Source organism: Trachinotus anak, unplaced genomic scaffold (genome assembly GCF_046630095.1).
Source record: "Trachinotus anak isolate AG129_WGS33_773 ecotype Australia unplaced genomic scaffold, CSIRO_AGI_Tana_v1 ptg000008l, whole genome shotgun sequence".
Lineage (NCBI taxonomy): Eukaryota > Metazoa > Chordata > Actinopteri > Carangiformes > Carangidae > Trachinotus > Trachinotus anak.
In genome coordinates, this window is record NW_027273859.1 from 4,021,549 (window position 1) to 4,033,736 (window position 12,188).

The 12,188-nt window shown below is 38.8% G+C and overlaps 1 protein-coding gene across 1 annotated transcript in view; it reads left to right on the forward strand.

The window, feature by feature from the left end:
- The window catches only part of loxl2b (lysyl oxidase-like 2b), a 42,558-nt gene extending 36,693 nt beyond the window's left edge, over positions 1 to 5,865 (forward strand). Inside the window, exons 11-14 of the mRNA XM_071481940.1 lie at positions 745 to 860; positions 1,431 to 1,567; positions 1,691 to 1,802; positions 3,217 to 5,865. Coding sequence (XP_071338041.1) covers positions 745 to 860; positions 1,431 to 1,567; positions 1,691 to 1,802; positions 3,217 to 3,287 — 436 coding nt within the window. The 3' untranslated portion in view covers positions 3,288 to 5,865. The remainder of the gene's footprint in view (positions 1 to 744; positions 861 to 1,430; positions 1,568 to 1,690; positions 1,803 to 3,216) is intronic.
- The last annotated feature ends 6,323 nt before the right edge of the window (positions 5,866 to 12,188 follow it).

The window sequence follows — 12,188 nt, forward strand, 5'->3', positions numbered from 1 at the left end:
CAATCACCTGCCAAGTATTGCCTTTTTCCAAGGAAGCCTTCATTCCCACATGGTTCATGGTTCCATGTGGTGCATCAGGCTGACATTTATTTTTATGTCTATATTTATTTGTATTCCAGAAACATTAGTCACATCTTAATTGTTAATCAGAAACATAAAGTCCTTCTTTTTTTTTAGATTATTGCATTTGAACTTCATCAGGAGACGTTGTTATTCAATAATTTGACCACATAATTGAAGCAGCCATTTGAATTCTTCAGAAACAACATCTAAAATTAGACTTAATTGAAGAAGAGATGATGCAGCCCACATCTTGACCTGTTCCTGGAGCAGTTTTCCCATCCATACATTCTGCTGCCCTGTAATTGACCATGTGGTGTAGGCTTCAGTTACTGTACATAGCTCTGCAATAAGTCCCACATTTCTGTGGTTCCTATATTGGCTGGAGGAACAGTTCAGTGTTGGCAGCTTCACACAGCTACCAGCTCTCCACACGTCAAACCTCTGGCACATTTGACTGGCAGAACTTACTTACAGAGCAGAATCCAACCATTTAAAGAAATGTTGTGCATTACAGCTTCTACCTTGTGTTTTTCTTCTTTTGAATGTAAAGACCTTTGGTGCACTTTCTCCAGTAGAGGCTAGAGTTACAGTCACAACAACAAGAGGTGCCATTCTTCATGTACTCTTGTGTGGCCTTTTCAGCCTGAGGATGTTAAACCATATTTCTGTCTGTGTGTGTAGGCATTATCACAGCATGGAGGTGTTTACGCTCTATGACCTGTTCAGCCTCAATGGAACCAAAGTGGCAGAAGGACACAAAGCAAGTTTTTGCCTGGAGGACTCAGAGTGTGATGAAGGTCAGAACCACTATAAGATTCCTGTTTCAGTCTTCACAGAATAGTGACAAAACCTTTGCGTCTCAGAAATGTTCACATAGTCAGTAATGGGCACTTAAAGCTGCACCACCAATATTTTTATTTTTAAAAAATGATCAAATGACTATGTGTAATTTGAAAGAGGTACATGTAATGACAAACCCCCAGAGAATTGTCACCCTAGTCTGCAGTTAACCTCAGATCTAATAAGCTTTTTAGCATCTTTTAGCACATTGTTTTGGTTTTCTGCCCTGTGACTTTACTGTTTGGTTCACTCATCATTTTCTCATTTTCTGCTCACTCATCACCCTGCAGACACTTGCACTGTGTCTGCAGGGTGTGTAAATGAGCAACCATTTACAAAAACATTCACCATAAAACTTTTTAAATGATAATATATAGATGAGGATATGTCAGTGTTGCGTTACGTACAGCTTGTTCCGCTGCCTGCAAGTGACCAATAAAATACAATGCAACTTTGAAACTGAATAATGTGTTTGCAAAGGGCTTCATTACCATCTGTTTTTTTCATTTTGTAACATCTCATGATAGGTATTGAAAAGAGGTATGAATGTGCTAACTTTGGCGACCAGGGCATCACTGTGGGCTGCTGGGATACCTACAGACACGATATTGACTGCCAGTGGGTCGACATAACTGACATCAAACCTGGAGATTACATTTTCCAGGTAATGTTTCCCATGTGCAGTTGTTCTTTTCCTCTGAATTTAGAGTGAAATTATCCACACACTGCTGCCGTTAGCACTGGCCTTTACCAGCCATCGCTGACTGACTCACACTCCCTCTTACAGATAGTAATTAATCCAAACTACGAAGTGCCAGAGTCAGACTACACCAATAACATCATGAAATGCAGATGTCGATATGATGGCCATCGTGTATGGATGTACAGCTGCCATAATGGTAAGACCTCACAATATTATCTGTAACATCTGCTGTCCTTGTACCACTAATCTAAGAACTGATATCATACCTAAAGTCACTGCAGAATATAAATATAACATATGGTACATGTCATTATTAAGCACATGTTGTCACTACATTCATTTTCATATTATTTCATGCAATTTTAGTGCAGAGAAGCGATTATGTGGAGCAAAATGGGAAACAGTGAAATTTAACAACACAAAATACACACCAATACATGCCATCAGTAGTCTGTTTTATATAGCTTTAAAAGACTTAAAATATAACTTTGTGGTTAAAGAGAAATTACAGATTATTAAATGTGGGTGTTAGTTTTGGCCATGATTCCTATCAGCAGAAATAACATGGTACTGTCCAATTAAATAGCTGAGATCTGAAAACTTGCTGACACTGCTAAAAAGATGTGGCAAAAAGCACAAGTGGTCAGGTTTAAAAAAAACAAAAAACTGCGGGTTAGTCAGACTTACTTATGAGGAAGAGAAGATGAAGACAAAAGGTAAAATTATTGCCAAAAGTGTCAGCATCTGGTTTTACCTCCAAATGAAGTAGCTCAGATAATCCGGCTAAACTGTTATCTCAACTCGTGTTTCCAGTCCAGTCAGATTTTGTTGTCGCAATGTTATCTCCACAATTATTTTGTCAAGAAAAATGTGATCAAAACCAGTATGCTCAAAATGACATAAGACCCAAGTTGCAGTATGTATGTCAGAAAACCTCAAAATCTCAGCTCATTATTGTCGTAGCTACAGTAGTAGACAAGACTACTTGTACTTCTGCTTCGTTGAGCTCGTATAGCTCACCCCTCACAAAAGCTGTTCTGAGGTTCATCATTTCTGCAGCTGTTTTTCCTTTTACCACATCACTCTGCAGTCAGTCTGTTCTGATGCTTTTCTAGTTTGTTAAATACTTTAGCTTAACTTAAATGGTTTATGATTGATCTCTCTGATGTACTGTTCAGTTGTTCATAGTAATAGTTCATTAATTAAAAAAAATAATAATTCAATGTCCACTTATCGGGAGATGGAATTATACAAGTATGGGACTTCAATCATGGTGAACATGAGTTATACCTCAAAAATAAAGACCTAATGACATGACTGAAAGCTATTTATTATTGTGTCAAATGACTGTTCCCAAGGTCTAGGTGAACTTTATATATTACAAATATTTACTGTAACAAACAAGAGAGACAAGTAAAATTTGACATAATGTCCAGATTCATTATCATCTTGTGTCTTTATGATTCCAACTGAAGGCTTGTCTGAGCTCTTCATCGGGCAGAAATCCCCTACATGTGTCAGACTTGACAGTGGAAGTGATTGAAACTGGTATCAGATGTAAAATGAGGACAAAGTGTTTTGGGGGTAACTGTCTGTCTCTGCTCTGCTAGGTGGCTCTTTAAGCACTGAAACAGAACAGACGTTCCCAGGCCTGCTCAACAACCAGGTGACCCACAGGTAAAGACAGAGCGGAGGAGAGGAGTCGACTGGCCGTTCCCTCCAGCAGGGAGACCGTCTGAAGCCCATCAACCACTGCACAGCACCATCAGTGGTGGATTCCTCCTGCTAGCCCTGCCCTGGTCAAACCATCTTTTTTATGTTCCCTTCATCCATGTGGCAGCAGCTCTCTTTGACCCTCCACCCTCCTTCTTCTCCCAGTAGAAAGAATATTTGATTCCCCCTCCTGTCCAGACACAGGCAGCTTGCAGCCTTACCAACACCCCCTGGTTAAGATCAAAGTGAAGCTCTCTGTGTACCCTGTGTGTTTTTATTTGAATATTTTAAGTGATGAAATAAACCTGCTGAGAAGTGGCAGGTATTTTACACAAGGTGTTTTCTTTGAAGTGCAGCACTTTAACAATGCCCTGCTGCTCACCCTGGAGAGTTTGGATGTCTGTGCCAGGTTGCCTGAGGAGTGAAAGGAATCATCAATAACAATAACAGCAGCAACAGCAGTGGTCTGTGTTCGGAAATAAATGCAGTAGTCTTCCACTTTTCACACAGTCTCATAAACACACTGAAGTCCACCTACACTGAGGTAATGTTACACAGGTAAAATGAACATTTCTTTTGCATGATAGTTATTTAAGCTGAAGACGCAACTTTATATCTCCACTGAGGAGTTTATGCAGATTAAGCTGTGGCATAAGCAAGTCCTCAAAAAGCAAACAAGCCTGCTCATCACAAATGCTTATTACAAGTGCTTGTCAGCTCTGACTGTGAGACTAATCTACCAAGACTGAAATGCTAGATGCTAGAGTGCCTTAAAGTGCCCCCAAGCCATTTAAAAAATTAGTAATAACTGGGGCATTTATTTCATATTTTCATTTCATTTTGATCTGCTCTGCAAAGCTTTGCATAAAGTTTGAAGTTCACATTTCAAAGAAAAGATGCATTTGGGGAGGTGGTGTTGCAAAATGAGTTGGGAGCAGTCTCGATTTGTCCAAGAATAAAATTATGTGATTTTATTTTTTACAAGCACTGTCAGATAGCCTTTCAGTTATTGTAAACAGTTAGTGAAAAGAAAAGTATTCTGAAGCAGTTTTGGTCATTTTGAAGATCTGCTTTCAGACATTGTCTTGTTTTGATATGCTCATAACTCTCTCCGCTTTATGATATGTAGCAATGTTTTGTTCTTAAAGCTAATATGGGAGCTCGTGTTCCTTTTCTCCTTGTTCAGTGCCATTACAAAATGTCCATTACACCTTAGTGAGCAACTTAACATCCCCCTATAATTTTGTTTTTGCTTACCTCCAGTGGTTCAACATCTCATCTTGCTGCAGTGATGTAGAAGTGTACTCAGGGTGTGTCAGTACACGGTGACATCACAGTGTGGTTAAAGGTGCAACAGAACCAGGGATGTATTATAGGAATTTGATACCAGACTAAAAGATGGCACCCACTTACTTTAAATTGCTCATTTGACTCACAAGCCAGCCAGCCATTGTGCTGACATCACACAAATAAAATTCACCAGACCTTAAAGCTGTAATTCACTGTCCTATCATTGGCTGTCCAACAGCTACATCACAGCCTGAGACACAACAGACACCGCACGCAACATAAACTCTGAACAACAATCCACGTTAGCTTTCTGGCTAATGTTTTCATAGTATCTACTGTCCTAACATTAACCTTAGCTTAGCTTAGCTGCATGAGCAAGCATCCACCAGAGCAGTTTGCAGGGTGGATAGCTAATTAGCTTTTCAGCTGCAGGACATTGTGCAACTTAAAAACTTACCGACTGAAATGCTACATGCTAAAGTGCCTTAAGGTGCCCAGAAACCATTTGCACCACTGATAATAAAATGCAACTGGTCCTTGGTCCTAGCTTGTAAGCTGCAGTGACCAGAGTTTGTAAGTTTGTTTATATGTGTGTCCAAGCCCCTGCCAGCTCAGCTGCCAGTCAAACATGTACACCTGTATACCTACTCAGAGGCTTAAAGGCTAAAGGGCATTTCTGATGCTTCTACAAAAAGAGCCAACTTTCTTTTAATAATAAAAACAATTACTGATTTGTGCTTTATGACATTTTAGACTATATGTTGCTGCAGTGTATCTTAAGTCTTCCACAGCCAGTGGCCCTCTGTTGGCTGTACATGAGGATCCCAGGACTGTTCTACAGTAACATGCTTTCAAAGAAACGGAGGAGCTGATTTCTATCCTGTTGTGGCGCCGATAGAAGCGTCTCATAACGGAAAACATATAGCAATATTTTTCCAGATAGTCACAGATGCAGATATTATTTTCTATTCTCACAATTAAAAAACAAACAAACCACATATTAGAAAATGTTATTGAAGTTACATTTTTATAGGTTTATTCCTTGTTTTTAAAAAATGTACAATATTGTGTGTGAATCCCTTTTTTATTGTACTTTTTTATAATGGTGCTATCAAACTGGTCCCTCTGTTTTCTGAGGGTACAGTACATGTGGAACAGCTACATTATGTATACTAACAGTATACTTGACTGAGTGTAAGAAATAATGTGCTTTGTGTGTTCAACTATAATAAAGGTCAGAGTTATGGAGCAACCAAGCTTTGCTGTTCAGTGGTCTTCATTTTTTTTCTTAATGGTCTTAATGAATTTTGTTTTACACACTGTAATGTGCTGTAATTCACTGCTGATAGCTGATATTTTATTCTAGGTGGATAATTGAGCTTTATATTTGATATGTTTGACATCTGTCTCATCTGTCTCCCTAAAACTGCATTTAGACCACAATATGACACAAAAATATATATATATACAGATAAAGTGCAATACAGAGGAAATCATTAAAATGCAAGGAGTGACTTCATCGTAGTACACAGCCATCAGCTGGCGTCTTTGAAACACAGACTGTGCTAAAGCGTTGTCATTGCAGTAGATTTCCCTAGGGGCTTTTTCCCACATGTTTACCTGAGGTAGCAGAAACAATCAGTCATCTTTGGCAGCATTTACACCGCAACAGATGTGATTTTTAACCCCTTCTGTGTCATATTTTCCCCAACGTGTGAGATTCTATGCACATCAAATCTGTGAAGGCACAAGTTTTACAAACATTACATATAAAACAATAGAAAGGTTGTAAATAAATGTTTTCCTCCAAATGTGCTTCCTGATTTCATTACCAAACAATGAAAATGGAAGAGAGAGCACAGCCTGTCTGCCAAAAATGGCCTACTCAACCTTAGCAACTAAAGATATGAAAGCAGTTTTTCATATAAACAACTTGACATGCACAGAATAGTTTAAACACAGTTGCTGGGTATCTGCTTGAAAACTCTTAAAAAGCAATAAACTAAGTTACATGAAACAGGCATCAGAAGGTATTAAAAAGTCTTAAATTTAATTTACAGAAGTCATAAATATTTCTTTGCCTGGTGTAGGCAGTAATGTTAGTTGTAAAATGTTTTTAGATCTAACAGCAGGCTGTCAGGGGACATTATACATCATAAAAACTACAAGTGAGAGTGATACAACAGTGCATGCAGGAACTCTGCATATAACACAAAAGACAGGGAATTAACTATTTAATGACTTAAAATAATTACATTCTTCATGGAACATTTTTTTAATGTGATCTGAAGTCAGTGTAGACCAGTGAACATTTTCTTATAATCTCAGCTGACATTGGCCGAGGGGTACACTCTGGACAGGGTGGCCAGTCTATCACAGGGCTTACATATAGATACATACAGAGACAACCAGTCACGCTCACATTCAAACCTATGGGCACTTGAGAATTGCCAATTAACTACGCAGACACGGGGAGAAGATGCAAACTCCACGCAGATTCAGACCCACAACCTTCTTGCTGTAAGGCCACAGTGCTAACCACCGTGCTGGACATTATCCATCATTTCAGATCGTATTTGTTGGAAAGAGAAATCATTTTACAGAGGTAGACCAGGGTCAATACATGTGATGAACAAAACAAGCTCAAGACTGAAACAACAAATCCAGTTCCCAGTGGTTGAAGAAGTATAACTAAAGTAATAATCTCAAAAAAGTGTATTACATGTAAAAGTCATTCAATTATTACAATGTACTGCAGTATCAAAAGTAAAGGCTGACATTATGCAGAATGGGTCCTATCAGAATTCCTCTACTGTTGATTTTATCATTGAAGCATTAACATGAAAACAGCTTGCTTGGCTAAACTGGGTGAATAATAATAATTTCCCTTTTATACCCAAACATATGCAGTATTTCAATGCTATATAAGTGGCTCAATGTAACTACAGATGAGGACACTGGGTTTTAGTATTATTTATTTGATATTGGATGGGCTGATTACCATTTTCCCAGTTAAATGATTTTGTAATTCTCCACCAGGCCATTGCTGGCTTTGAAAAGCACTTTCCTGTTGGAAAATAATATTTGCAAATAAATTAACTATTAAATGACAAGCACAAAATATGACAGATACAAATAATTTAAAATTAAGGGGGAGATGCACTGGGGAAACCTGAGCGGTCCCTCTACCCCTGATAATTTTGACCAGAGACCTCTGTAAAATAATCTTTTTGGATATTTTTCCTGTGTGATTCATTTCAATTTCTGAACATGATGGTCCAAAAGCAACTCTGACATTTTTATATCTTCTTAATGAATTAATTTACATATGTACCAAAAATGTATAAACTTCAGGGATAGAGTGTAAAAAATATAGGAATTCTCATTTTACAAACCTTGTATGTAAACTGTAAACTGCTCTTCAGTTCCCCAAAAAAACATAACAAATCGTGCAAAGGACATGAACTGTGTGTTCTGAGTGGTAACATCCACAGCAAAGGATTTTCTGTAACACAACAGGAGCCTAAAATGGTGCGACACTGACCTCTTGTGGCCCGAAACATATTTGACATTTTTCTCTGTAAAGGAAGCTGTAATAGCAGTGAGTTCAAGTAAACTGTTTACTATTTGGGAAAGTATTTCTCCAACCACTGAACACTTGTCTTGTCCTCTGTGAAGAGGTGCTGGAGCCTATCCCGGTCTGCACTGGGCGAGAAGTGGGTGACACCCAAACTAGTCACAGGTCTTAAAGTTAAATGTACATTCACTTCTGCAGGTATTTAACAATTCTGATACACCAAACCAGCATGTTTCCACACTGTGGAAGAAAGACCCACACATACACCTACACATACTCACACACACACAAGTAACACACACATACACATACACAATTCACTTCTCAATTCTAAACAATAGGAGTGGTACATGTACATACCAAACAATCCACTGTTTCCCCATCTGCCACAGACAGATCTCATTTCAAAGCCCACTGGCAGAAGGGAGGGATGTTTACAGTAAAGTGCAATTATACTTTTTCTGCCAGAGTACATCCAATAAACCATAAAGCCGATGAATTACAGTTGTCATAAGTACAGTCATTTAGAGCTGAGGCAGTAAGCTGCCCCAAATCTTTATGCGGTCTTTAAATTACGGCTGCTTTCTCTGTAGGAGAACACTAGCTGTGGATGTTGGAGTGAGGCCAGACACTCGATGTTTGAGCAATCTGTTGTGCTGCAGTTTAAACTGAGCTGAATCACGCAGGGTGAGGGCCCAGTGCTGCTGCTTCCCAGACAGATGTGAAGTCTGTCAGGTTTAGACTAATGTAGTGTCTCCTTCAATATCTGTCTATCAGTCACATGCGAAGGGAAGATCTGATATTTAACCAAGTGTAGTTCATATTTGACATATTTGAAATACATATGATTTGTGGAAAAGCAGCAATAGATGAATAGATTTTGGCACTGCTCTAATTACACTGATAAGACAATGAATCAATTATGTTTTGTGCTGATTAGCCCACAATACATACGATCATATCTCCCTGTTTCCTCTGCCTGAGATCTGTTTGTATTATTGCTGGATAGAATTGTCTGAGAGTAAGACAACATGGAAGGGGCAAAAATCACATTACTACTAAGATAAAAAATAGTGTCAGATTATACAGCAGTGCCAAACACAGAAATAATATTTAACCATTTAGTTAAACAATTAGTCAATCCATTAGTCAATTGTCAGAAAATAGAAACAATCAGCATCAATTTTGAATTAAGTTGGTCATTTAAGTCATTTTACATGTGCTTTTTTAAAAATATTTTTGATTGTCAATTTAATACGTTTGGTTTTGGGACTGTTGGACAGATAAAATAAGTGGTATCAAGACGTCAACTTGGGCTTTAGAAAATATTAGTGGGCAATTAAAGGGGAGCTCCACTGATTTTTAACATCAAAGACAGTTTCCAGGTGTTGGAGAGTAATGATGTATATGTGGGAAAAAAAAAGTTGTATTAAGTTTTTTGTGTCTCCAGGGGGAGGGAGGTGAAGTCTGATAAAGTACCTCAAGCGATGTCACTTGAGTCAGCATTTGTTGCTTCTGAAGACATCAAGTTTAAAAATGAAAAGAATCTAGAGTTAGAAAGAAGTGAGACCTCTGTAGCTGCTCCTCATCTCTGACTTTAGGCTACAATAGCTGCCACCAATATAACACACCAGAATCACACCAATGATGGATGAGTTGCATTGTGGGTCATGTAGGCAACCATTTTTAACAAAGAAAAAGAAATGCATGGAACAAAAAAAGACAATACTTCTGGTTCTGCTGTATCAGTTTTGGTCCTTTTTTCAGAGGAGCACACACATTAAGAATGATCACATATGGACCGAGGACTGAAACATTTATTTTTCTTTCACAGTTATCACCCGTTTGGATTGACATAAGCAACTTCGGCTTCTCTGAAGAAGACGAAGTGTGTGTTTGCACCTGATCATCAAATTGCTAAAGTGAATCGTGTGTTTTAGTGTCTTATGTGGGTCATTCAGAAGTGGCCAGTTGGGCTGTTTATGAGTTGATAGAACTTGACCCCACTGTAAAGGCCAGTGAGTCAGTCTTTTTTCTATGGATATTTTTTCTGTGGATATACTGTTATATCCAAAGGATTACTCTTCAGACCTGGTGTTGACAAACAGATGTTTGCTGACAGACTTGCTTTGGGAAATGTCACATCTTGTTCAATGGGGCCCCTGAGAGCTGTGATCATGTTTTATGTGTGTGTGGTTGGCAGAAAGAAGAGGACAGGGGGTCCCGCCGTGGCCCTGATGTAAAACTTTTTATGAGTTTTTAAAAGTAAATTAGTGTGCTTCCATATCCTAAAATTCCTCCCCCTTTATGGTTTGCTTTTCATGTCAGAAAAGTGCTACTGAAGCCTCCTCATTTTGGTAAACAGTTGAAAACCACAATTTATTGCAGAGGGAATAATAAAAACACAGCATATCCTTATAATGCGAATCTTTTCCTGAACGATTTATCTAATTCCCAGATTGTGACAGGTAAACCATGGAAAGAAAATATGATTGGCTCATTCTTTCCACCTCTTTGCCGTTGTTAAACTAAATAATCATTATCACACGATTATCATTAGATAATTTTCCTGAACTCTAAATGGCATCATTTCTGTTCTCCATTTTGACTGATTTTGCACAGAAACGGAACAGCTGATTTTGATCCTTTATTGGTACACACAAAGCCTCATCTGACACTTTGACAACCCTCTTGTCAGGAGATCAGATTTCCACGGAAAAACCCAGTGTGCTGCTCTGTTCCAGGTTCAGGTTGCGGGGTTGGAGTGGGGTGTTATGGGTTTAAGACTCAAATAAAAAAACAAAGGCAGTAATGAGGTGAAACACACACACAAACCAATATGTGACTAATAAAAAATCCATTAAATAGAAAAAGCAGTGATGCTCTGATCAGGAGGAATGTCGTAATGATACAGATGCTGCCATTAAGAGTTGAACAAATACATTTCAAATTATTTTTGACACAATAGTATGCTTGATTATCAAAGTTTACTCTTGGCCTTGGGAACCTTAAAGGTACTATTTGTAAGAATGTGAAGCAATTTACATGTTTTAATCACCTTTTCATTGCCAGTGACTGAATAGAGTGAACAGACTGCAGGCTAATGTAACTTCAACAAAAAAAAAAAACAGCCTGTGGACTGGTTTCTATGTAAAGGACTGCTCGCTCCTGAGTGCCTTGCCTCTGTGCCTCTTAGCTTAGAAATGCTAATGCTAACAACAACAAACTCTCAACACAACAGACAAAGGTTTTATAACGGTGTAACTTCAGTTATCTCATCTATCAACATGATGCTGGTTAATCATGTTCAGTCTTGTTTATGTCATGTCACTGTTTTGGTCAGTGGCCAATGCTGCCTGGCAGGCACAGGCGGGCAACCTCTGTGGCTGAAAAATGAAGCCAGCACAGGAGTGCCAAAAGCTGCAGTTCGTCAAATGACCACGTGAGGCCACCTCTAAAAGTGAGTCCACCCCCACAGACTGCCATGTTAAAATCCCTAACTGCAGCAGAAATAAACATGTTTACAGCCTGGTCTCTATAGTGAATTTATATGATTTATAGTGGACTGTGGTGACATTTTTATATAACTCACCTGTTTCAATTTTATTAAGGCTTAAAGTTATGCGTAATTGAGGGTGTGCTGCTTTGAATGACAAGTGGGTGAGCATATGCTCACCAAAGTCTCAGGTCCACACAACTCCAACCCCTTTGCCCATTTCTGGATTAGCCTGAAGTTAGGCAGACTCAGGCACTACCAAGATGGCGATGGCAGAGCAGCCCACTGTGGGTGACATCGTGGAGGCAACAGATGCTGACTGCAGTTCACTCTATGGCCACTGGTAACATTAATAACAAGGATTTTCAGAATTTTACATACAGAACCTTGTGTGTTTTCTGTAGTCTGCATGCACCAGGTTGGCACCAGAGTACACCCTGATCAGATCACCATCTTTATCACGGGGCTATCAAGACAAACCCATGTAGTCTACTCCTTTGTGGCCA